General features: G+C 45.0%; 1 protein-coding gene across 1 annotated transcript; it reads left to right on the plus strand.

Annotated features, from left to right (window-relative positions):
• The first annotated feature begins 798 nt into the window (after nucleotides 1–798).
• SLC25A10 (solute carrier family 25 member 10) lies at nucleotides 799–18,736 on the plus strand. The gene is made up of 11 exons (XM_032210273.1): nucleotides 799–1,353; nucleotides 6,864–6,983; nucleotides 8,145–8,259; nucleotides 8,348–8,396; nucleotides 9,292–9,333; nucleotides 9,688–9,731; nucleotides 11,372–11,442; nucleotides 14,373–14,465; nucleotides 16,776–16,853; nucleotides 17,089–17,145; nucleotides 17,453–18,736. The coding sequence occupies exons 1-11, from the start codon at nucleotides 1,015–1,017 to the stop codon at nucleotides 17,552–17,554; spliced, it is 1,110 nt and encodes a 369-aa protein (XP_032066164.1). The 5' UTR covers nucleotides 799–1,014; the 3' UTR covers nucleotides 17,555–18,736.
• Nucleotides 18,737–24,236: the final 5,500 nt, after the last annotated feature.

The following is a 24,236-nucleotide window of genomic DNA, read 5'->3' on the forward strand; positions in this document are numbered from 1 at the left end:
TACCAAACTTTCCCAGGTAGACCTGCAAGACTTGCTCCAAAACATTTACAGATTTTATGATACCATAAATACATTTACTGTGGCATAAACATTTAGGATTACTCCTAAACAAATGAAAGATCTTCAACAGGAAGGAAAAAAGAATGAAATGGGGAAGCAATCATGCCTATATATTACCAGCCAATGTAGTAAAGGCAAGAACAAGCAGTCTAGGAAGTATGCTATAATTTAAAGAAGATCCTGATTAACCCCAAATCAGCAACAAGACTGATTTTTTTTCCTGATTGGGTGAAGCAAAATGAACAGTGTTTTTAAGAGTTGGGAAACAGGTTTTATAAATTTATTGGGCATTTGCAAATGCCAATGTTATTTGTTGATCACTATCTTGTCCCAAAGGCCTCGCCTGTTAGCTTGCATTGTAAAGGCTCCTAATACCAACAAAGTGATATAAAAGCTGCACAGTGAACCTAAATGTTAATTTCAGAAAGCAGTAATTCCATGGGCCTATTCCATGATCTCAATTGTGCCTCCTTGTACGAAGTCGGCCATATGAAAACACATGGAATTGTGTGAAAGACTTTGTGCCAACCCCAGGAAAAGCATTTATTTATTTAATTTCCACCCAACCCATCTCACCCAAGTGGGAGGTTTACAACCACAGATGAACCGGTGTGGACTGAGCCTTTCAGAATAACAATTACAGAATGACAGAGTTGGGAGGGACCTTAGAGGTCTTCTAGTCCAACCCCCTGCTCAAGCAGGAGACCCTATCATTCCAGAGAAACGGTTGTCCAGTCTCTTCTTGAAAATCTCCAGTGATGGAGTAACCACAGTTTTTCTTTTAAGACTATTTGAAGAAGAAAAAAAATCAATGCGGTTGTTAAGACTCGACACTTTCTTAATCTATCTCACAACGTCATAAAATAGTCTTTAGGCGGCCTCTTACAAATGTGCGTAGGAAAAAGAGTTCTGCGGCTTGGTGTGAAAAGGTCTTCGGAGCCGCTTTAGTCTTTAATGCCAATCATCCCGCAAGTTCGAGTCCCCCTCGCGAAAGAAGCCCGGGAAACACCTGGCCCCTCCTGCAAGCTGCGCACCTTCGGCCTCCCCGGTTGCTCTTTTAAGCTCTTCCTCCTCCTCCGTCGCTCTCGGCGTTGCGCGTTTAAGACCGCCTCGGTCGGGCGTGCGGGGCGGAGGCGGGGCTTGCCGGATCCGAAAGACGGAGGGAGGGGAAGGATCGCCGAAGGCAGAAGTCTCGCCGGCAGGATGGTAGAGAAACGCGTGTCCCGCTGGTACTTCGGGGGCCTGGCCTCTTGCGGGGCGGCATGCTGCACGCACCCGCTGGATTTACTCAAGGTGCGTCCGGGCAAGGGAGGGAAGCAGCAGGGAAGGAGGAGGCTTTCTTACTCAGTCGCTTGCTCGTCCTGCAGCCGATGCACAGCAGGCTGCACTGAAGTCTTTCCTGCAGCTACTTCCTTGATCAGTTCAGGGCCCGCCGGGAAGCCCTGTTGGGGCCGCTACCTGGGGCAAATGCGTGGTGTGGCCGGAGGCGGATCTCTGTTACCATAGCTGCAAATGGTTGCCCAGCTGCCATTTCGGCGCCCTTTAGTCCTAAGGAAGCGCTGCCTGCCAATAAAGTAGAATATTTGTAGCTGGGGGTTGAAATGAGGGCTCCTTGGTGCTCCCTGAGCTTGCTTGTTTTCTTGCAGACGTTTCATTACCCTAACTGGGTAACGTCATCAGTGCTAGTAAGGAAGGCTGTTTGCTATCAGTTTATATTTTGCTCACTTGCGTTGCCTGATTCCATTTATCTCTGCTGCCGAGAAATGTACAGAAATCCCCAATTGACTGTGCGAGAGGCAGACACCCCCCCTCCTTTCCCCCTGTGGTGCGATGCTGGGGCTGCCTCTTAGAATGGAATGGAACAGAATAGAATTAGAGAGTTGGAAGGGACCTTGGAGGTCTTCTAGTCCAACCCCCTGCTCAGGCAGGAAATCCTACACCACTTCAGACAAATGGATATCCAGCATCTTCTTAAAAACTTCCAGTGTGGGAGCTTTCACAACTTCTGGAGGCAAGTTGTTCTACTGGTTAATTGTTCTCTGTCAGGAAATTTCTCCTTAGTTCTAAGTTGCTTCTCTCCTTGATTAGTTTCCACCCACTGCTTCTTGTCCTGCCCTCAGGTGCCCTGGAGAATAGTTTGACTCCCTCTTCTTTGTGGCAACCCCTGAGATATTGGAACACTGCTACCATGTCTTCCCTGGCCCTTCTTTTAATTAAACTAGACATGCCCAGTTCCTGCAACAGTTCTTCATATGTTTTAGCCTCCAGTCCCCTAATCATCTTTGTTGCTCTTCTTTGCACTCTCTCTTATTGGCTATATAAGCTTTTCTTCTAGATCTAGTCCAGCAACTTTCAGGTGGTTGAAGCAAGAAAGTATTGCCCAACTTCATCACTATTAAAGCATTGTGGGAAGTAGAAAAGCTACAAAAATGTTAAAGAGGCCATGAACACATTTCTTTGCCTTAGTGCTTGACTTTGATGTTGCGATAACTTGAAGGCACTTTCAAATTCCTCACTAAAGGCTCCTTGACCAAGACTTCCTCTACTAGGTCATTGACTGAAGGCTTCTGAAAGAACTTTCACCTTTTCTGATGTAATTAATGTACAAAAATATTTCTTCACAAAGTAACAGATCATGATACTAGCTGTAGTTTTAATGACCGCAACCTAATGACCACAACTAAGCCCAGAATTTCTGTTGCTAAGTGAGACGTTTATAAAGTGAGTTTTCCCCCTTTTTACAACCTTTCCTGCCACAGTTATTAAGTGAATCAGTGCAGTTGTTAAGTTAGTAACATAGTTGTTAAGTAAATCTGGCTTCCCCATGGACTTTGCTTGTCAGCAAGTCGCAATAACACTGCAATTGTCATAAATTTGAGCCAGCTGCCAAGCGTTTGAATTTTGATCACATAACCACGGCAATGCTGCAACAGTTATAAGGAGAAAAAATGGTCAATTCCTTTTTTCAGTACCTTTGTAATTTCAAACAGTCACTAAATGAACTGTCGTAAATCGAGGATTACCTTTTTTTTTTTTTTAGGAATCCTCATTTATTTTTTTTTAGCTTGGAAATTTTATTGCTTGATTGTGAGAGTCATCTTCCTGTCTTTGAATACAAGCCTCAGTTCTTAGCTGATATACCAGAATTGCACCTGAAGCATTTCCCCTTAAAATACAGGTAGTCCTGGACTTATAACACTTAGTGGCTGTTCACAGTTACAGTGGCACTAAGAAATGTGTCTTATGACCATTTTTCATCGTTACAACCTTTGCGGCATCTCCATGGTCCTAGGATCAAAATTCAGATGCTTGGAAACTGACTCATAATTATGATGGTTGCTGTGTTCTGAGGCCACGTGATCCACCTTTTGCGACCTTCTGACAAGCAAAGTCAATGGGGAAGCCAGATTCACTTAACAACCATGTGACTAATTTACCAACTGTGCTGATTCGCTTAACAACTGGCAGGAAATGTCGTGAAATGGGGCAAAATTCACTTAACAAATGTCTCAATTAATAACAGGAATCTTTAGCAGAGGAGGTGAATTTCAGAGCATGGTGGTTTCTAGACCTGGCCAAAACATTCTGCACTCCTATTCTTTCTACATGGCATTCTATGGTTGTTCTTAAAGCTGCCTGTTGCTGGTTTTTTTTTTGGCCATGCTTGCCAGAAATTCAGATGGAGAGCAAAAGGATGCAGAAGACTGAGTGAACAACAGTGGTATCTGTTGCAGAACATTAACCGTGCTCTGTTATATCCTTGGGACACTTATCAAGGTCAACCCATAGAAAAGAATAGAGGTGGCATAAATTGGTCAGGCTCCTCAAAAGGCAATTTGCTTTAGAACAGGTGCTTTGAGGGCTTTGAAGTTTCCATATCCAGCCTCCAGAGCGTTTCCAGATCAAACCAGTTCTATAATCTCACTCATGCTTTCCTCTTCTCAGACATTTGGCCCACTTAAGTGTAGTCTATGTGGAGGAAAGTTTCCATTTGCTTGTCATTGCCTGGCTGTTGGCACCTTCCAGTCAGCACAAAAGTGCTAACTTTTGTGCAGAATTTCTCCTCCTGCTGCATGTGTTCCCTCTGTGTTCCTGACCTTAAGGAGCAAATTCCAATTTCATGCTTTACAATAGATCTTTGGACTATCATTAAAAAAAAATGGTGCAATGCCCATCTTAGTCAGGGCTAACTTTTCATTGCCCTCTCCTGAGCAGCTACTTCTTCTGTAGTTTCATCTAATATATATTCTCATCGCAGGCTACTTCTAGACATTGATTAGTTAAAGTAGATGAACTAGATATTAGTCTTAATTGATGAACCACATTGATAGAAGTCTCAGGGGATTGCATCCAAGTGCCTGTTCCCAGCTACACGTTGGGCTTTCTATCTTTAAGGTAAAGGTAAAGGTTCCCCTAGCGCATACATGCTAATCGTTCCCGAGGGGACGGTGCTCATCTCTCTTTCTAAACTGAAAAGCTAGTGCTGTCTGATGACAGTTCCGTGATCATTTAACTGGTATGACTAAATGCCAAAGATGCACGGAATGCTGTTACTTTCCCACCAAAGGTGGTCCCTATTTTTCTACTTGCATTTTTACATGCTTTCGAACTGCTAGGTGGGCAGAAGCTGGGACAGTAACAGGAGCTCATTCTGTTAGGTGGCACTAGGGATTTGAATCACTGAACTGCCGACCTTTGAGATCGACAAACTCAGCGTCTTAGCCACTGCAGTTAGGACTCCTCTTATACTGGGTGGAATGGAAGAGCATTTGTGCTGCTAGACTGAGGGTACTTGTGTTTTCTCCTGGCATCTCATACAGTACATGCCATATATTTGCCTCCTTGTCGTGTTTGGCTCTCCTCCTCCTACAGCAGGGGTACAGCCCACTACTGGTCTGCGGCCTGTTCAAAACCGGGCCACGGGAGAGATTGGCCAAGCACATGCACAAGCGAAGCTCTTTTGCTCACACACATGGAGTTCTGTGCATGCGTGCATCTCTCTCTCTCTCTCTCCCTCCCCCCCCTCTCTCTCTCTCTCACACACACACACACACACACACCATGTGCAGCTCCACCAAGCTGGAAAGGTTAGAACCGCTGTTGTACAGGGGGAAGAGTAATCAGCAAGCCAAACAACGCTACTATGTTGTTTGATTAACTTGGGGGGCCTTTCACCTAGAACCAGGATGGCGAACTTATGGCATGCGTGCGCTGGCCAGCTAAGTTCAGCCTTTTTTAAAGCCATTTTTTGCCCTCGTCAGGCTCCAGAGGCTTTATAGGAGCCTGGGGAGGGCGAAGAGAGTCTCCACCCCCCGAGGCCTTCCGGAGGCTCCAGGAGCTTCCCTGAAGCCTCCGGAGCACAGAAAACCGGCCCTACGGGCAAACAGGAAATTCGGGAATGGACTTCCACTTTGCTTGTAGGGTCGGTTTAAGTGCTCCGGAGGCTTCAGGGAAGCCTCCTGAAGGTCCCTGAAGCCTCCAGAGGGCCTGCGGGGGAGCGGGGGAGGCTGTTTTTGCCCTTCCCAGGCTCCTATAAAGCCTCTGGAGCCTGGGGAGGGTGAAAAAAGCATGGAAAAATGGGGGGGAGCACCCCTCATGCACACATGCGCACTGGGAGGGTCGCGCATTGCATTATGGGTGTGGCACGCCCATGCACGACCCCCTTGCGCTCCTCCCCCTTATGGCACGCGAACCAAAAAAGGTTCGCAATCACTGACCTAGAACTTTTGCGTGGTTGTATTATTATTAACTTGAGTTGCCCCATAGCAGCACAGAATAGAATAGTTATCTGGGAGCAACTTTTAAGTTGGATTTCCATCCTGCAGAACTGGATAGCTTAACAAGCTTTCAGTGTTGCTGAGTCCTGTGCAAACCTTGGGCTCCTTTGCACTGGCTGAAGGACATGTTGTTTGCTTTTCACTATTAAAACATCCAAAATAAACTGCTAATTAGATATGCAGTGAGGAATGCAAGACAGAGCTCTATCAAAAGAAGGAGAAGATGAAATTGGAACGGTTGTGGCTGAGAACTAGAACTTGGTGCTTCTGGCTAGATCAGGTATGCCCAACCCACAGGCTGTCATATGGCCCCCACGAGATGATAAACTTTTAACACTATTACATGATTTATATACATTAACTATAATATATATTTTAAATGCGGCCCAAGACAATCCCTCCTCACTCAATGCTGTCCAGGCAACCCAGAAGGTTGGAGACCCATGGGATAGATATTTCCATTTGAGCGGTTAACAATCCCTTTTAGACAGGAAGGAAAGGAATCCAAATGTTTTTATCCTAAATTTCTAGATCAAAGGTATTATTGCAGGGGTGAAATCAGCTTACCATCATTACTGGTTTGCAAATGTGAGCGCGCATGCGCAGAGCGTAAAAAATGGGATGTGATGGTGTCCGGGCGGGTGGGTGGAGCCTCCCGCCGCCGCTACCAGTTCGCCCAAACTGGATAGAACCAGCTGAATTGCACCACTGAATTACAGATATTATTTCTTATGTGAAACTGGAGAGATCAGACATAGCTACTGGGAATCTTTTGTCTTTAGGGCCAGGGCAAAATGTCCTCTTTAAGCATGAGCCAGTGGAATCCAGCCCTATTAATCCTCTGAGTACAAGGTTCAAAGTGAATGTTAATATGAGCTTGTGGGACCTTGTGATAGAGGAGATAAAGGCAGTTATGGGCTTCTTGCATCCGGAGTGTTTCAGTGCCTTCTTATTTGGCCTGGGATGCCCCTCAGCAAACGAGATCCAGAAAAACGCCAACCTGACCTCTCTGCCACTTCTGCTTAGGTTCATCTGCAAACTCAGCAGGAAGTGAAGATGCGCATGACAGGGATGGCGCTACGTGTGATTCGCAACGATGGTTTTCTGGCTCTCTACAATGGGCTCAGTGCCTCGCTTTGCCGACAAGTGAGTGTTTGGCTGCTGCTAAGATGGTTCACCTCATCATCTGCCATCCTGCGCATTGAGTCCTGTGCCAGCTTCTTGCTGTCATCATTGGCAATGAGAATTCTCCACTTCTGTCCAGCATTCTCTCCTAAAAATCCATGTTGAGCATTCTAATGACATTCATGCTCCCAACCAAGCACTTAAGAATTTGATGCACTCTCTGAAATTGTAGAATTGTAACAAAATGTCTGTGAAACACTAATGATGAAAATAGAATAGTGTTGACTACCCATAGCCATATTGGTAGATCAGGCAAACTCTAGTTATGGAAATTTCTGAAATAAACACGTGTGTTTCCGGAGTTTAGTAGGTAATATGTGCAGATGGGAATAAACTTGGAGCTGCAGCAATTAATTATTTCCACTTCGTAATATTTTGACAGTGACAGCTTTTTCTTTCCCACCTTAAGATCTTGGTTGTTTTTTTCACATGCTGCATAAATACCCTGCAGAGACTGATTCTGTAGCCTAAATCAGTCATTCTATATTATGCCAGTTGTAATGCTAGTGTTTGTGATTTTCATCATTAAGCAGGATCTGAGGGGCAAAGGTAGGTTCGCTTGCAGCCATACTTGCAATATATTTTTACAAGCATGACAAAATTAGCCAGGGCAACTTTTTTTTAAACAATAATAATAATAATAAAAAACAGCAGGCAAAACTTCGACTCCATTCTTTTCCATCTTTTGGTGGGGTATACCAAGGATGTTAGGGCACAGAAGTAGAACAGGCATGTCACACTTGCTTAATAAACTTCATTTGCTTATTTTTCTATTTACAAATAGCTAAATGTTATTGCTGCCCAATTTGGGCACTGCAGTTAGGAGGAATCAGCACAGGTAAAGGAGGAGGGGGAAGAGCTTGCATGTGGCTTGCGAACAAGGGATATTTGTGATTCTGATGAGCAGTTGCCCCAAAGGTGCTATTTCAGGAGTCAACTGGACTTTCTTGGGTGGTTTTCTTTTTTGAAGATGTTTCGCTCCTCATTCAATGTTTTCAAAGAAAAAACAAAGTCCAGTTGCCTCCTGAAAAAGCACCTTTGGGACAACCAGGATGACTGAGAATCTCTATAGACTGATGAGCAGTTGCCCCTTCCTCTTGTGACTCTTTTCTGCTTCTTCAGATGACATACTCTCTCACCCGCTTTGCCATCTATGAAACGGTGCGAGACAGCTTGAGCCAGGGTGCCCAGGGGCCAATGCCCTTCTATCAGAAGGTGCTGCTAGGTGCAGTAGGAGGTGAGCTGGGACTTGGCAAGTACAGAAAGAAGGGTGAGGTCATATCAGGCTGGGCAGTCATTTTTCATCTGATGTCCTTTGGTTGCAGGATTTACTGGTGGATTCGTGGGGACCCCAGCTGACATGGTGAATGTCAGGTCAGTTTTTCTTTTTTCGTCTCCCCAGAACTCAGTGGATTGATCCTTGGGAGGATCCTAAATTAGAGGAGGGTAGAGAAGGATTTTATTTTGCCAAAAGCAAGGCTACAATTTGGTGAAATCTGCACTCTTTGTATATTGTAGTATTGGGCTGTCAAACACATAGCCTGCAGACCAGATGCGTCATGCGCTGGCCACACCCACACCAGTTTAGCGAAGGAGGAAAAAGTCGCAATGTTACCACCTGCATGCTTGGCGGCCCCGGGCTACCATTCCAGCAGGGGAAGCTACTACGCCAGAAACTGGCGGTGAACTGTACCCCCTGGTCAGAGATTATCCTCCTCGGAATGCCGTGGAGTCAATATATATTAGCGACAAACAGTTTTGCTAGCTTTCTGGCTGACAGAAGGCCAGACCAAGCCACAAGATGAGCTTGTTTTGAGAACAGGTCGATAACCGTCCAGATCACTGTATTGCCCTGGCTTTCCAGTAAGTCCCCAATGAAGTCCATGGCTACTACTTCCCATGGTTGGACGGGAGCTGTTACTGGCTGTAAAAGGCCGGGAGGTTTCCCTTGCCGTTTTTTCATGGTGGTGAATATGACGCAGCTCTGCAATAATCCTCTATGTCCCCCTTCATGCGAGGCCACCAAAACTGTTGATTGGTTAAGTGTAAGGTCTTAAGAAACCCAAAATGCCCAGCCGATCGGGCGTCGTGGCAGCAATGTAGCACGTCTAACCAATCACATGATGACACCGTGATGATGCGAGTTTGACACCCCTGTGTCTCTACTTCGTAAAGTCGTTTGGAGCAAACAAAGCTATACTTGGTGGGGTGCTTGAAGAGATATTTTTACTTTTCCACGTCTCAATACTGCTGTCATGTTCTTTTCCAGGATGCAGAATGACATTAAGCAGCCGGCACATCTGCGACGCAAGTGAGTATCAGGACTGTAGTCAGATGCAAAAAGTGAACAAATATGTGAAGGCAAAGAAGAGCATTGGGGGAAGGAAGGGCTATGAGACTTGTCTCTGTTTAAAAAAAAAACCCTGTTGAATATGTATGACCACAGAGGAACAAAATTGATCTTCAGATGTCCATTCTCTCAAGTCTAAGATCTCTTTTAAATTGGTGGCAATCTCACCACAGATGCCCAAGTCCCATCTGTCAGAGCTATCAGACAGAAAATTGAATTAAAAGTCTTTGATAGTTGCCAGCTGGGGTAGTAAGTGCCTTTCAGAATTACATGAATATTGATGAAAGCTGTTGATTGTCTCTTCCTGTTTCCCAGCTACTCCCATGCCTTGAATGGCCTGTACCGGGTGTTTCGTGAAGGTAAGAATGTAATCAGTGTACAGCCGAAATATATTGTGACTCTTAAGACAGGGGTGTCAAACTCGCGGCCCACAGGCCAGATGCATCACACTCTGGCCACCCCCAACCTGGTTTAGCGAAGGGGGGGAGTTGTGATACATCATGTGATAACATGACGACGTGAGTTTGACACCAGTGGTGGGATTCAATTTTTTTTTACTACCAGTTCTGTGGGCGTAGCTTGGTGGGCATGTCAGGAGAAGGATACTGTAAAATCCCCATTTCCTCCCCACTGCAGGGGAAGGATACTGCAAAATCCCCATTTCCTCCTGATCAGCTGGGACTCGGGAGGCAGAGAATAGATGTGGGCAGGGTCAGTCAGAGGTGGTAATTACCGGTTCTCCAGAACTGGTCAGAACCTGCTGAATGCCACCTCTGTTTGACACCCCTGCTCTGGGAGGCTATTGTTGAATTAAGCTTACTTGAAGGGGAAAAGAGTCCCCTGAGCAGAACACTCTATAGTAGAACTTGGAGGCAACTAGTGGTCCTCTAGGGAGGACTACTTTATGTTTTTAGTTGTGAAGTCGAGTCCGACCCATTGCGACCCCATGGGCAATGTTCCTGTCCTCTACTATCCTCTGGAGTCCATTTAAGCTCATGCCAACTATGCTTCGGTGACTCCATCCAGCCACCACATACTCTGCCATCCCCTTCCTCTTTTGCCATCAATCTTTCCCAGCATTAGGCTCTTCTCCAGTGAGTCCTTCCTTCTCATTAGGTGGCCAAAGTATTTTGAGTTTCATCTTCAGGATCTGGCCTTCTGAAGAGCAGTCAGGGTTGATCTCTAGGACTGACCTGTTTGATCACCTTGCAATCCAAGGGACTCGCAGGAGTTTTCTCCAGCACCATAGTTCAAAAGCCTCAATTCTTTGGCGCTCGGCCTTTCGTATGGTCCAACTTTCACAGCCATACATTGCAACTGGGAAAACCAGTTGCCAAGTATAGAAGGTAAAAATCAAAGCCCTTCTTAAGATCCAGATTGTGGTTCTTGAGAACTGAGCGATCTTTCTCCAAACACCTTCCGGATGTCTGATTTATCGCCTGCATAGTCCTAGATGACAGCTGGTGTCCCATCCAAATCTCACTTTGAAGCCAGAAGTGAGAGAGATCTTATTTTGCTCAAGGATATTAGCTCTCAGTTGGAGTGCAATGAACGTGAAATTGGTCAGGGTTATTTTTGAAAGTGAATTTGTGGCAGAGCATATAAAATGCTCTTGTATTAGCCAAGAGTGTCTTTGCTATGGTTAGATTTCACCACAGGCATTTCATAGGATCTTCTCTGGATCTTCATCAGTGGATGTATTTGTTTGCCTCTTTCATTGTGACTACGTACATTGAGGCATCTTTCTTTTCAAACACAGCTGTTTAACCTTTTTATAGCCATTATATCCAGTCTGGGATGTGTGTTGCTGATTGGTTCATTCTGCTCCCCAAGTGTTTTCATAAATAGACTGCCGTTCTTTTTCCTTGGGAATAATAGAAGATAGCTATTCTGGAAGGATGCCTTGTGGGGAGGGGGAGTTTCATCTGCCCAGGATAAGCGGAAAACATCATTAAAATTGAATCCCTATTCTGTAAATTCCAGGCTTTTGTCTTTGCAGAGGGTGTGAAGAAGTTGTTCTCAGGAGGAACAATGGCATCCAGCAGAGGAGCCTTGGTTACCGTTGGGCAGGTAGGAATCCAGAGTCAATGTTGCCTGTGATCCTCTTCTGAATATAAATGTGTCCATCTAGGCCAGTGACGGCTAACGTTTTTGTCATCACATGCCAAAAGCCCACACCCATAATGCAATGTGCGCGTGACACCCCCACCCCGCAGTCTCCCCGCACATGTGTGCACACCCTGTGCCTCATTTTGGGACTAGCAGGCCTCCCTGCAGCCTCCTGGGAGCAAAAGTGGGCCACGCGGGGGGGGGGGGGGGGGCAGCCACACTGCATGTGTGCCATAGGTTCGCCATCAAGAAACTAGGCCAAGAATGGACAGGTAGTCCTCAACTTACAACAGTTCATTTAGTGACCATTCAAAATTACAACAGCACCAAAAAAAGTGACTCATGGCCATTTTTCACAGTTACGACCTTTGCAGCATCCATCCCCATGATCATGTGATAAAAATTCGGATTTTTGGCAACTGATTCATGTTTATGACGGTTGCAGTGTCCCAAGGTCATGTGATCACCTTTTGCAACCTTCTGACCAGCAACGTCAATGAGGAACCCAGATTCACTTAACAACCGGATTACTATTGTAATAGCTGCAGTGATTTACTTAGCAACCAAGGCAAGAAAGGTCATAAAATGGGCCAAAACTCAGTGTCTCGCTTAACAACAGAAATTTTGGGCTCAATTGTGGTCATAAGTCAAGGACTACCTGTACAAAAAAATCAGTTGCATACAATGCTGGATGGTGGATCAGAACCCAAGGACAGGCAATCCTTGACATACAAACATTTATTTAATGGCCATTCAAATTTAGAATGGCACTGAAAAAAGTGACCTCTGTTTGTTTTTCACAATTACGACCGTTGCAGTATCCCTATGGTCACGTGATCAAAATTTGGATGCTCAACAACTGCCTCACATTTATGACGGGGTAGTGTTCCAGGGTTCATGTGATTACCTTTTGCAACCTTCTGACAAGCAGGTCATAAAGCCCTTCATGGCATGGGACCAAGGTTATTGGAGAATCACCTCTTCCCTCATTCATCTGCCCATCCAATCAGATCCAGCAGAGAGGGCATGTTATAATTCCGTCGCCTAGGGCAGTGGCCCCCAACCTTTGGGCCCCAGGGATGGTTCTATGCCGATAGGTTTTTCCATAGACCGGAGGGGACATGGTTTCACATGCTGCCTTCATCCCGCAGACGGGGCTTTGCTTATTTGCGCAGCCCTTTTCTGGGGTTGGGGATAGGTGAACTGTTGATGTGGTTCCACTTTTCTTAACAAGCCTTCAGGTACTATTCTTCGTATTAGCTTTTATACTTTTTAATGTGTTTAATGTATGAGCCATAGTGGTGCTGTGGTTAGAATGCAGTACTGCAGGGCTAATTCACGCCTTCCATCCTTCTGAGGTGGGTAAAATGAGGACCCAGATTGTTAGGGGCAATAGGCTGACTCTGTAAACTGCTTAGAGAGGGCTGTAAAAGCATTGTGAAGCAGTATATAAGGCTGAGTGTCATTGCTGTTTATTAACTGTTTTTAGCTTTGTTGCACGCTGCCCAGAGTCGCTTGATTAATAAAACAAATACTCAATATTTGTGTCCTTGTGGATTTTAAATTGGCAGCTTGTCAGCCGTTACGGAAATTCTGTAGCCACTTTTGATCAAGCAAAGCTCTGTCTTAGATTCTTATATTGTACAGAACATTGATGGCTAACTTTTTTGCCATTGCGTGCCAAAAGAGGAAGATTATCCTTTGAGGAGGATATGTCATATTCCTTTTCTGTGGGGAATTGTCTCTGTATGATGGCATCATCCTGGGGAAATTGTGAGGCCACTTCAGGGAAGCCTCCTGAAGCCTCCGGAGGGTGAAAAACAGCCCAATGCGCAAACCGGAAGTTCAGGAATGGACTTCCAGGTTGCCTTTAGGGCCGTTTTTCTCCCTCTGGAGAAAATCGGAGGACTTCCTTGAAGCCTCCGGAGGGAGAAAAACAGCCCAATGCGCAAACCAGAAGTCCGTTCCCAAACCTCCGGTTTGCGCTTTGGGGAAGCCTCTGGAGGGCGAAAAACAAACAAAAATGAAAGCCAAAATCAGCTGCCAACGCACACATGTGTGCTGGAGCTGACAGGCAACACCTCGTGTGCCCTAAGAAATGGCTCCGCGTGCCACCTGTGGCACATGTGCCATAGGTTCAACTATGGGTATAGAACTTATTAAACTCTGAAAGAATGGTGTATTCTATGGTGACCAGAATGAATAGCCAGATGACTTCAGCTTTCCTTCTTAGGATATTTAAAGTATTTTAAGCTTCTTTCTTCTCTGCTTTTCATTCAAGAAGACAAAATTTAACCGACTGGCCGTAATCCCTTGTATTCTGTCTGTGTTTCTGGTACTGCAAAAAAAAAAAAGGCTGGAGAAGGTTACAGAAGGAGGAAGGTTATCCTTTAAGGAGGACATGTCGTACTCCTTTTCTTTGGGGAATTATCTCTATATGATGGCATCATCCTGGGGAAATTTTGAAGCCACAACAGGGTCAGGGAATGTAATGTCAACAGCCCAGGCACACCTTGGCGAGATGTTCTGATATTGAACAACTGCAGACCTCTGGCACCTTTGTTTTTGTGGTAGACCCAGTGGGAAAGGAAAGGCTCTTCACAGAGCCATTAAGACAGGACTGTCAAACGCCCGGCCCGCGGGCCAGATGCGTCATGTGCTGGCCACGCCCACACCTTGTTTAGCAAAGTCCCGATACATCACGTGACACCACCACGAGTTTGACACCCCTGCATTAGGGGCTCCAAACTCAAAACCCATACACTCATAACGGAGGTGCTTGATGTCCTTGTTCTACCTGATCCCTTGGGGTTTAGCAGAAGTTTGAGCCCGTTCTGCTTAGTTTCCAAATCTGCTCACAAACAGTCTTATTGTTTTCTGTTTCTTTGCAGCTCGCTTGCTATGACCAGGCAAAGCAGTTGGTTCTTGGGACCGGTTTACTCACTGACAATATTTTTACACATTTCCTGGCCAGTTTTATAGCCGTATGTATATATCTGTGTATATATCTGTGTTGGTGCAAAGTCAGCTAGGGTGTGTGTTTGTGTGCCTTTGTAAGCGTTTTTGCTACTTTCACTAACGTTCAAAGGTTCCCCAGAAAGGTGGAGTACAGCCTCTGTCCCAGAGCTGCCAAGGCTTGGAGTAGGTGGGATTGCCGAGGTGGCGCAGTGGTTAAATGCAGCACTGCAGGCTACTGCTAGATCAGCAGTTCAGCGGTTCAAATCTCACCGGCTCAGGGTTGACTCAGCCTTCCATCCTTCCGAGGTGGGTAAAATGAGGACCCGGATTGTTGGGGGCAATATGCTGACTCTCTGTAAAACCGCTTAGAGAGGGCTGAAAGCCCTATGAAGCGGTATATAAGTCTACTGCTATTGCTATATTGCTATTGCTTCATAGATCCAGGTTGTTGTTTTTTCCATGCTCTGTGCACCTTGTTCCTACTTTTCAATTTTAAGAGGGAAATGTCTGCTGATTAAGAAAAATCACATTGTAAGGTTAAAGCAGGAGATGAATATCTGCATACAGGTGGTGGCTTACCAAATAAAACACAGAAGCATTTGGCATTGCTATTTTCCTCCCTTATCTGATGCTTTAAAAGTATGCAAGGTCTAAATGTCACACTTGAGAGGAGACTTTGACATTACTATGCATCAAAAGCTATTCTGATTTACACAGACCCAAGTCCTCCTTATTTTAAGCAGCTGCTAAAGTAAACCTGCGGTATCCACAGTTTTTGCAAAGCTATGTTTTATTTAACCAAGCTTTATTTAATGAACTAGTGTCTGGGTTTACATTATGCTGTCCAAGTCATAGACAAGAAATTGGCAATCAAAGTCCCTTCCCCCCCCCCCCCCCCAGATTTTGGAGGGGTTCCCCAAGCAGGATTTCTAAAAACAAGGGACATTTTTTACTATTTTAGCTAGAAAACAGGTGAAAATTAACAGTGTTTAACTATGGTCCTTCACCACCCAAAGGGGCTCATCTGTGTCAGAATTCATGGTTTATTTGCAAATTGATAAAGGCAAAGGAAAGATGATTAAAAGGGAAGAGTAACAGAGGTGGGTTTCTACCGGTTCACACCGGTTCAGGCAAATTATTAGTGGTAATTTGGCCTGGGTTGCAGAAACGGCAGCGACCTAGGCTGGCCACACCCCGAACCGGTTCCCCAGTCTCCGCTGCCATTGCCAGCATGTTTATTAGTTTTTCGTGGTCTTTGTGCATAACTATTTGCAGTGAACTGTGCACGCATGCTCAGCGCGCATCTTACGCATGCGCGAAGTGAACCACTACCAACGCAGATAGGAACTCACTCCTAAAGGGTAACCTCTACAGACAGTGCCATATACTTTACATAAGAAATGGGATTTACATATGACTTCAAAGACAAAAAGAGCAACTGTCCCAGGCAATGAGGTCAGATTAGCAGGAGTCTCAGTGTTCATTCAAACTTAGCAATTTGAAAAACATGTAGACTTCAACTCCCAGAATTCCCTAGCCCGTATGTTGGCTGGGGAAATCTGGGAGTTGAAGTCCACACACTGTCAAGTTGCCAAGTTTGAAAAACCCTGCTCTAGAGGGCAACAAAGTTTCTGATTGGTCTATAAAAGATCATGCAATATCTCCAGAAGTTCTAACTTGCTTGGGATGATGTGAGTTGTAGTTGTTGAACACATCTGAAGAGGGTGAAGTCAGAGAACGCTTGTTTTCCATTTTCAGCCTGTCTAACTGATTGTCTTTTAGTTCATATTTTAATATTTTAATAGCCTGCCTAAAGACAATCATATTTTAGAAAAATATGATTGTCTTTAGACAGGCTATTACAGCTATCCAGTTACTTGGAACTAAAAGACAATCAGTTAGACAGGCTGAAAATGAAAAAGAAGTCTTCTCTGAAGGCCCGTTTTTTGCTCAATTTTAACCCCCCCCCCACCTTCCAGCTCCCAGGAGCACTCTATAAGCTTCCTAAAGGGCATCCATGCCCTGCATGCCATTTTGGTAAAGGGGGCAGGGTTTCAGGAGGCAAAAAATGCTGCATTCAGTGTATAAGACAAACCCAGATTTTCAGCCTCTTTTTTGAGGGAAAAAAGTGAGTCATACTCCGAAAAATACGGTAATATCATTTAATATTTTACAAATTACTCATTATTCCATCCTAATGTTCCAAATATGTGGAGTTACTAATAATGCCAAATATCAACAATGTTTAATCAATTCTGGGAATATATCTCAAACCCCCCATAATTTCTTGTCTTTATCATTTTAAAGTCAATCATCTTTCTTTTTCCGAACTGCAGGGAGGATGTGCTACATTCCTGTGTCAGCCCTTGGATGTGCTAAAAACACGACTTATGAATTCCCAAGGCGAATATCGGGTGAGTGATCAGTTTGCGGTGACTGCCAGCTTTCTGATTCGTTAGAGAGCAGGTGCTCGCATTAAACACCAGTGGCTAGGCATTGCTGCTTTTGCCACTTGGTGTCACAGCCCTGTGATTTCAGCATTGTTCTGTTCTTGAATTTCATTAAGAAGCTAAGTGATGAAACCTTGGGGGTGGGTTCCGGAGATGGGGTCAAATCAGCCTGCACTGAGTTCTTTGCATTTTGTTTCAGGGTGTCATGCACTGCGCAATGGAGACGGCCAGGCTTGGGCCATTGGCTTTTTATAAGGTAATACAAGAGAAGATGGGAGCCACCGGGACTATATCGATCAAACAGGAGCAGAAAAATTTGCTTAGAATTTCTGATATCCTCATGTATTCCTAGCAAGTGTTGGCCTCCATACCAGTGGTGAAATTCAATTTTTTTTACTACCGGTTTTTTGGCCGTGGCTTGGTGGGCGTGGCAGGGTAAGGATACTGCAAAATCTCCATTCCCACCTCACTCTGGCGCCAATGTGTATTGGAGAAGGCCTACTGTATGCAGCTGAAACTCCACAGTGGACAAAAGCTGATTTTTCCCTCTTTTCATATTCTAGGGCCTTGTTCCTGCTGGCATTCGCTTGGTCCCTCATACTGTGCTCACCTTTGTCTTCCTGGAGCAACTACGCAAATACTTTGGGATTAAAGTATTGACCTAAGGGAGAAAAGACCTGTTAGAGTAAAAAAAAAAAAAAGATGGGGAACAGGGACTACGGAGTCCCAGAATGGCTGGGTGTTATATATTTTCCCTCCTTGAGGGGCAGATATCCCCTTCAGTGCCAGGGCACCGTCTGACATCTCACAGAAAGTCCTTGTTCGGCATCTGCTCTTGGCCAGCTCTTCAATATGGTTTGGTGCCTGCTAGTGGAGTATCCCACTAGGATTTTCAGTGACCAGTCCCAAATGCCCATCAGCACCCAGGACCTTTTCAGTGTTGAAGGCTTGCTGATACCACAGCATTCCTCATCAACCTCCAACCTCTCTGTCTCCTTGCCATAATAGCCAGCATTCCATCAGCCATGTCTTATTCCCCCACTCCCCTTTGCTAACATGCTTTCCTTTTGTGCTGTCAACAGGCATGTGCCTCATTCAGAACTCCACCCCACCCCCCCACCCCGCTTTTCATAGCTCTCCTAGTCTCAAGTGTAGCAGTACCCTTCCCATCTCTGTGAGGATTCCTCTCTCCCCAAGTGGAAGGGTGTTGGCCCTTATGTGGGAGGGAGATCCTTCATCACAAATTTGCCTCACTTCTAAATGTTACAATTATGGGCTGGAAAGGGGGTTCAGGTGGCTGCCAAGGGCAGTCGATAGCAATATCAGGCAGGCAGGGACCTTGACATAGCAGGCTCTCCAATTATTATTCAATAATATGGAGAGAACAATGCTTTTCTCACTCTGTCCTGCCTGCTCCCTTTCTCTTACCTCAGTCTTCTTTTACTCTTAGAGCTGCAGTGCAGGGAACAAGTGGTCCTCTGTGTTTATTTCCTGGGATTGTGGCATTGGGCAAGGGATGTCCTTCCACATACCCCAGTCCGTAGCCAGTCTAATGTCACTCTTCTCCTTGAATTGCCTCCTTAAGCTTGTTCGACCAAAGCCTTCTGAAACCAAAGGGCCTTATACTGATGAGAGGCGGCCTTGGAAACTCCTGTCTAAGAAGGAACTGGTTTCCTAAATGCATGTAGATCTTCCCGCATCCTGTGAATGGGCAGTGCAGCTGCCTAATTAAATTCAGAGATGGGGGATAAAACTGGTGAGGCCTTGTGAGGTCCTTGGAACAATAAAAAAAAAGTAGCCTAGCAGATGGGCTCCTTATTGTCCTGTGGGATATGGGCTTCAGTGTCAAGTGAAAAGGCCACCAATTTTTAAGAGTAATTACAATATATTTGTTTGTTGAGCTTTTATCCTGAGCCTTTTTGCTACTACTGGAAGAGGCATCAAAGGCTGTGGAATCTTCCCAGATTGCCTTGCCCTTACTGTGACAGCATCCAGATCCTACTGTAACACTGATATTTGTTTTTCCGTCTCGGAGCCTGTTTAATGAAACAATTTTGGGGCATCTATTGATTTTGTCCTCCATCAGCCTGTGGAAGGGCTGCTGGCCACATTCGGTGTTCCATTCTGGGAGGTTGATTTTTGCCAATTCCAAGAATCAGAGCCAGTGATCAGCACTTTAGGAATCATGAAAATAAAGAGATTGTGCAAAACAAGTGTTATTTATTTCTGGATCACCAAACAATCTTATACGCTGAAATGTTGCATTCATTCCAGAATTGAAGCTGCAAATACTTGGAGCAATAATTGGATAATTGTTGTAGAAAGAACTGAGTGCTGAAACTGGATTGGCAACATGGATTAATTTCTCAGAGGAATTAGTTTTCAAAACTGCAGAAATGTTTTGAGAATTTGCCTTTCTGAATGATTTTTAATAGTTGGATCACCAATAATTTCACTGGAATTTCACTGTAGTTGTAGGAGATGCCCTGACAGTAGTGTTACTAATTAAAGACCAAGATATGTGGAATCGTATGATTCATCTACTGCCCTTTGACAAATGACCAATTTACCAATAATTGAGAAAGGTGGCACAAAAAATTACCCAAGCAGTTAAAGCAACTCTTTTACATGGGTATTGTGGCCTGCCAGCAGCCAGCGGATCTGGCAGTCTGGGGAAGGCTCAGACGAGTGCGATGGGGCCAGGGCCATCTGACAGTTATCAGCTGCCTTTGGAGTTGGACATCAGTTGGGCAGAAGAACAGCTGGCGCCTGTTCCCAGTGTGTGCATGCACAGAGCTGCCAGAAGAAGGGAACAGCTAAGGAACAAGAGTAAAGACACAGGTGAATGGCCCCTCCCATAGGGAATAAAGAGCGAAAGGGAGGGGGGAGTTTGCAGGAGACAATTGGTTCAATTCATTAGACTGAAGATCTGTTCCTGACTTCTTGCCAAGTAATGTCTGCTACAGAGTGGTGTTTGGAAGATATTGGCTTGACAATATCCAAGCCTCATAAAGGTCTGTAGTTGTGAAATCTCTTGAAAGACTGTTGGCCACGACATTGCTGGAGAGGAATTCACTTTAAACTAAATAAAAGGGTTTTTATCAAGACGAGGAATCGGCTTCATGCTTTTGGGAAGCCTGGGTCAGAACAATGGGGAAATAAAAAGAAATGGAAGGCAGGAACTTATTATGAATGGTATGTAGCAAAACTATTTTTCTTATTGAGACGAAGAGATCTGGTTTCTCTCTTTAGCTCTAAGCTTTCCTTCTCAGAATTTTTCTGTGGTTAAAGGAGAAGTTGATTAAATCCCTACATTGGGTAAGGAAAGTTTAATTCTTCAGGCTCAGAGAATCGCCAATCTTGGCTTTGAGTTTTGAACTGCTAGCTCTTCTCTCTGATAGGCAGAGGCCAGGATTACTGAGAAGTTCCTTAAATGAGTCCTGAAAAAATAGGGTGGTGGGTACTGCTAATTCCTGAGCTGTGCTCCTCAGTCATGGTATGCATGAATGGTGTAGTCCACAGCTATCACAATGCTAAAAACCTTTGCCATGCTATGGGCCACCTGTGTGACCTTCCTCACAGATGAATCTGGCAGGCGCTGCCAATTAAACCTGGAGTGAAAGCTCATGTTGGTGAAGTTTAATGATCCTTGGCATAGTGTTTTGTTCAAAGTATGGCTGCTTTGAGCAATGATCCAGTGTCCAGAGGTAGAAATATCCTGTAAGACAATATTTTCCAATCCTGGCAACTTTGAGATGTCTCTATTTTAATTCTGGAGTTGAAGTCCAGACATTTAGTTGCCAGGATTAAGAAACACTGCTGTAGGATCTGTTGATAACTGAGGAATAGAAAGGGGTCTAAGGCAGGGGTCAGCAACCTGCGATTCTGGAGCCGCATGTGGCTTTTTCATCCCTCTGCTGCGGTTCTCTGTCGTCGATGGGCTCCACGATTAATAGGACTTTCGGTCAGGACAGGTAGAGGAAAAAGGACGCCATGCTAGGAGGAGAGTCTATGGTGAGGGAACTGGATTTTTGGTCAGCTCCAGAATTGAACCTGGGGGAGGGGCCGCTTCCAGTTAGGACCTTTGTGGATCTTTGAGTGTGTAAGGTTGCTGACCCCTGGTATTAGGAATCATGTTTCCTTTGCATCCATCATTGAAAAAGCCCGTGTTTTTTTTTTTTGCAGGGTCAGAAAGTACTTTGGCTGTATTGGTTCTGTCACCTTGAATGTTTGGCCTCTTGAGTACAAATACAAAGAAAAACATGAATATTATATTCACAAAAGAGGGAAGGATGCCTCTAACATTGGAGAGCTTTTGAGATGGTGCAGGCATTCTTGCCACACAGCAGATGGAGCTCAAGTATTGATGGGTCCCTCCAGTGTTAGCACTGCAGAGGGAACGTGCGGCTCCTGGTTTTGTTTTCAATTTTCAAGCATTTTTTTGCACATACGTATTGTGGTCCGGATCAGGCCGACTCTGGTTGCAACATGATGACAGAGGGAAGCTGCCACAGTTCAATGTTCCCTACAGAAGTTTAGCTCTACAAGGAAGTATGAAGGGATTGTAGCTGTTGGAAATCAGCAAGTGTGGTACATGGTACAGCTGTGTTTCTCCAAGAATTTAAATCATGGCTATATAGTGAATATGAATCAAGCTTTAATCTAGCAATTCGTGAGAACTTCTTGTTAGTTTCTGGTCAGTGTGTTTTGAATACAGAAAGGTTGAGCTGAGGAAACCAGTTGTAATTTGGGTAAAACCCTACTTGAGGAGTGTCAAACTCAAGGCCTGGGGGGCAGATCCGGCCTGCGGGGTATTTAGATCTGGCCTGTAGTCTCACCCTGGAAACAGCCAAAGACTGTTTCCAGGGTGTGGTGTTTCTGCCAGAGAAAATGGGCTCCCAAGCTCCATTTTCGGCTGCCACAGCCTCCTGCAACCCTCTGCCAGTGAAAATGGAGCAGAGCACTCAGGCTGCCACAGGCAATCCTGATTGGCCACACCCATCCCAGCCAAACCCACTCTGGCCCCCTGAGGTCAAATACAACCCTGATGCAGCCCTCAGTGAAATCAAGTTTGACACCCCTGCCCTAGTTTGTTTTGTAGATCAATTATAGTTAAATCATGGGTTAGTGCATCATGCAAACGACAGCCTCTATGCAGCTGTGGTATGCACGGTAAGTGTATACAGCTGCTGGTCCCTACATACGATTCTGCATTGAATACTCTAGTATTGCTAAAAGCCAAGTCCTATTTTGCTCAGCAGCCCACTCTATCTATGTTACGATATGACAATAAGAGTGTTTCTGCCTTAGCAGCTCTCAGTTCTTAAGGTGGGCCAAGCAATATGCTGTTTTCAAGGGGCTGTGGGAAGTTATCATCCAGCCCTCTCCCAGAAAAATGAAATATCCTAGGAAATATTGAAAAGGCAGAATATTTCTCTGGATGTGAAAAGAAAGAAACATGCTTTAAAAGACAGAATAGTTGCTTGTAGCTTCCTGCCCATCCACACTTTGTCAACAGGCCATTGAGAAGGCCAGGCTAGCCCACTTTACATAATAAAGACTTCCCCACTGCAGCTGCAGGGGGAAGGGATATTATCAACTCTCCACATGGCATCTGAAAACTCAACTATACCTGGATTCAAAACAGCCTAGAGAGTAGCTCCCTGCATGGCACCATGGGAGTCTGGCAACCAATCAGAATACATCTCTTACACAGGAACAGGAAACAGAGAGGTGGGACTAAACAGGGTATAAAAAGCCTAGCAAGCCCCTCCTTCAGCCAACATTGAAGCATGTGATCACCTTTTCTGTTCAGGGCTCAAGCCATGTGGCCCTGTCCAACAATAAACCATCTTTCCAAGCAGCCCCCATGTCTCCAGTGTGTTCTTCCCCACTCGGAGCTGAACCCAGAAGGACATTTCTTTCAACAGGGCGGAACTAGAGAAAGGTGATGCTGCTCACCCCCCGCCACCACATTAGTAGCCCCCCACAGTTCCTGAATATTATAAATCTGGAATGAAACATCACTTCAGTTTTTGAAGTCTTTCAGCTTGGCACCGAAATCCCTTTTGAAATATTCTGTAAGGGGCTTTCTATTAATTATTAATATGGATCTGATCCTTTGTGGGTGTTTAAATTGGATTTTAGATTCTGCTCACCGTTGAAATCCCATTTTAAATTAAGCTGAAAGAAAACGAAAACATAGATTACCTAGATCACATACTTATTATAGCTAAACCACAATGCAAGTTTACTGGTATTGAAAAAAAGTGACTGGTCCTCACACAACTGTTGCAGCATTCCCACCAGCAGTGGGATTCAAAAATTTTTACTACCGATTCTGTCGGCGTGGCATGGCTTGGTGGGCAGGGGCAGAATCTTCTGCAAAATCTTCATTTCCACCCCACTCCAGGGCAAGGATACTGTAAAATCTCCATTTCCACTCCACCCCACCAACCTGTTTTCCAGCTCCGTTCTCCTGTGCAGGGCAACAGAAGAAGACCCAGCCAATTAGTTGGGACTCGGGAGGCAGAGAACAGATGGGGGCGGGGCCAGTCAGAGGTAGTATTTGCTGCTTCTCCGAACTACTCAAAATTTCCACTACTGGTTCGCCAGAACTGGCTAAATACCACCTATGATTCCCACGGTCACTTGACTGAAATTCAGGCACTTAGCAACCAGCATGTAGCTATGATAGCTCCAGTTTCCAGTTTCATATTTGTGATTGTCATTTGCAAGTTTCCCAGTTGGCTTCTGACAAAGTAAACAGAGGATGCTGGATTTGCTTAACAATTGCAAGATTCTCTTAACAACTACTTGACAACCATGAGAAAAAAAGGTGGTCAAATTGGGTGCGACTCAGTTAACAACTTCCTTGCTTAGCAATAGAAATGCTGGTCCCAACTGTGGTTGTGAGTTGAGAACAGTGGTGGGTTTCAAAAATTTTTAGAACCTCTTCTGTAGGTGTGGCTTGCTTTGTGGGAGTGGCTTGCTGGCCATGTGACTGGGTGGGTGTGGCTTGGCAGTCATGTGACCGGGTGGACGTGGCCAACTTGTAAAATGTGGTGAAACTCATTTAACAACGCTCTTGCTTGGCAACCAAAATGTTGGCTCAGAAACTCTGGCATTTGATGCACGCAAGTCTTAAAGCTGTCAAGTTACAAGACCCTTGCACCCCTGACCCTTTAGAAAAAAAAACCCCAGGGGTGTTCAAACTTGACAGCTTTAAGACTTGTGGACTTCAACTCCCAGAATTTCTCCTCTCGCTCTTCATCTTGATGATGTGCTGACAGGTGGGGGGAGGGAGCTGGAACTGGTTCTAAACGGCATTGTAGATTTGTGGAACCT

This window comes from Thamnophis elegans, chromosome 2 (assembly GCF_009769535.1).
Source record: "Thamnophis elegans isolate rThaEle1 chromosome 2, rThaEle1.pri, whole genome shotgun sequence".
Taxonomy (NCBI): Eukaryota; Metazoa; Chordata; class Lepidosauria; order Squamata; family Colubridae; genus Thamnophis; species Thamnophis elegans.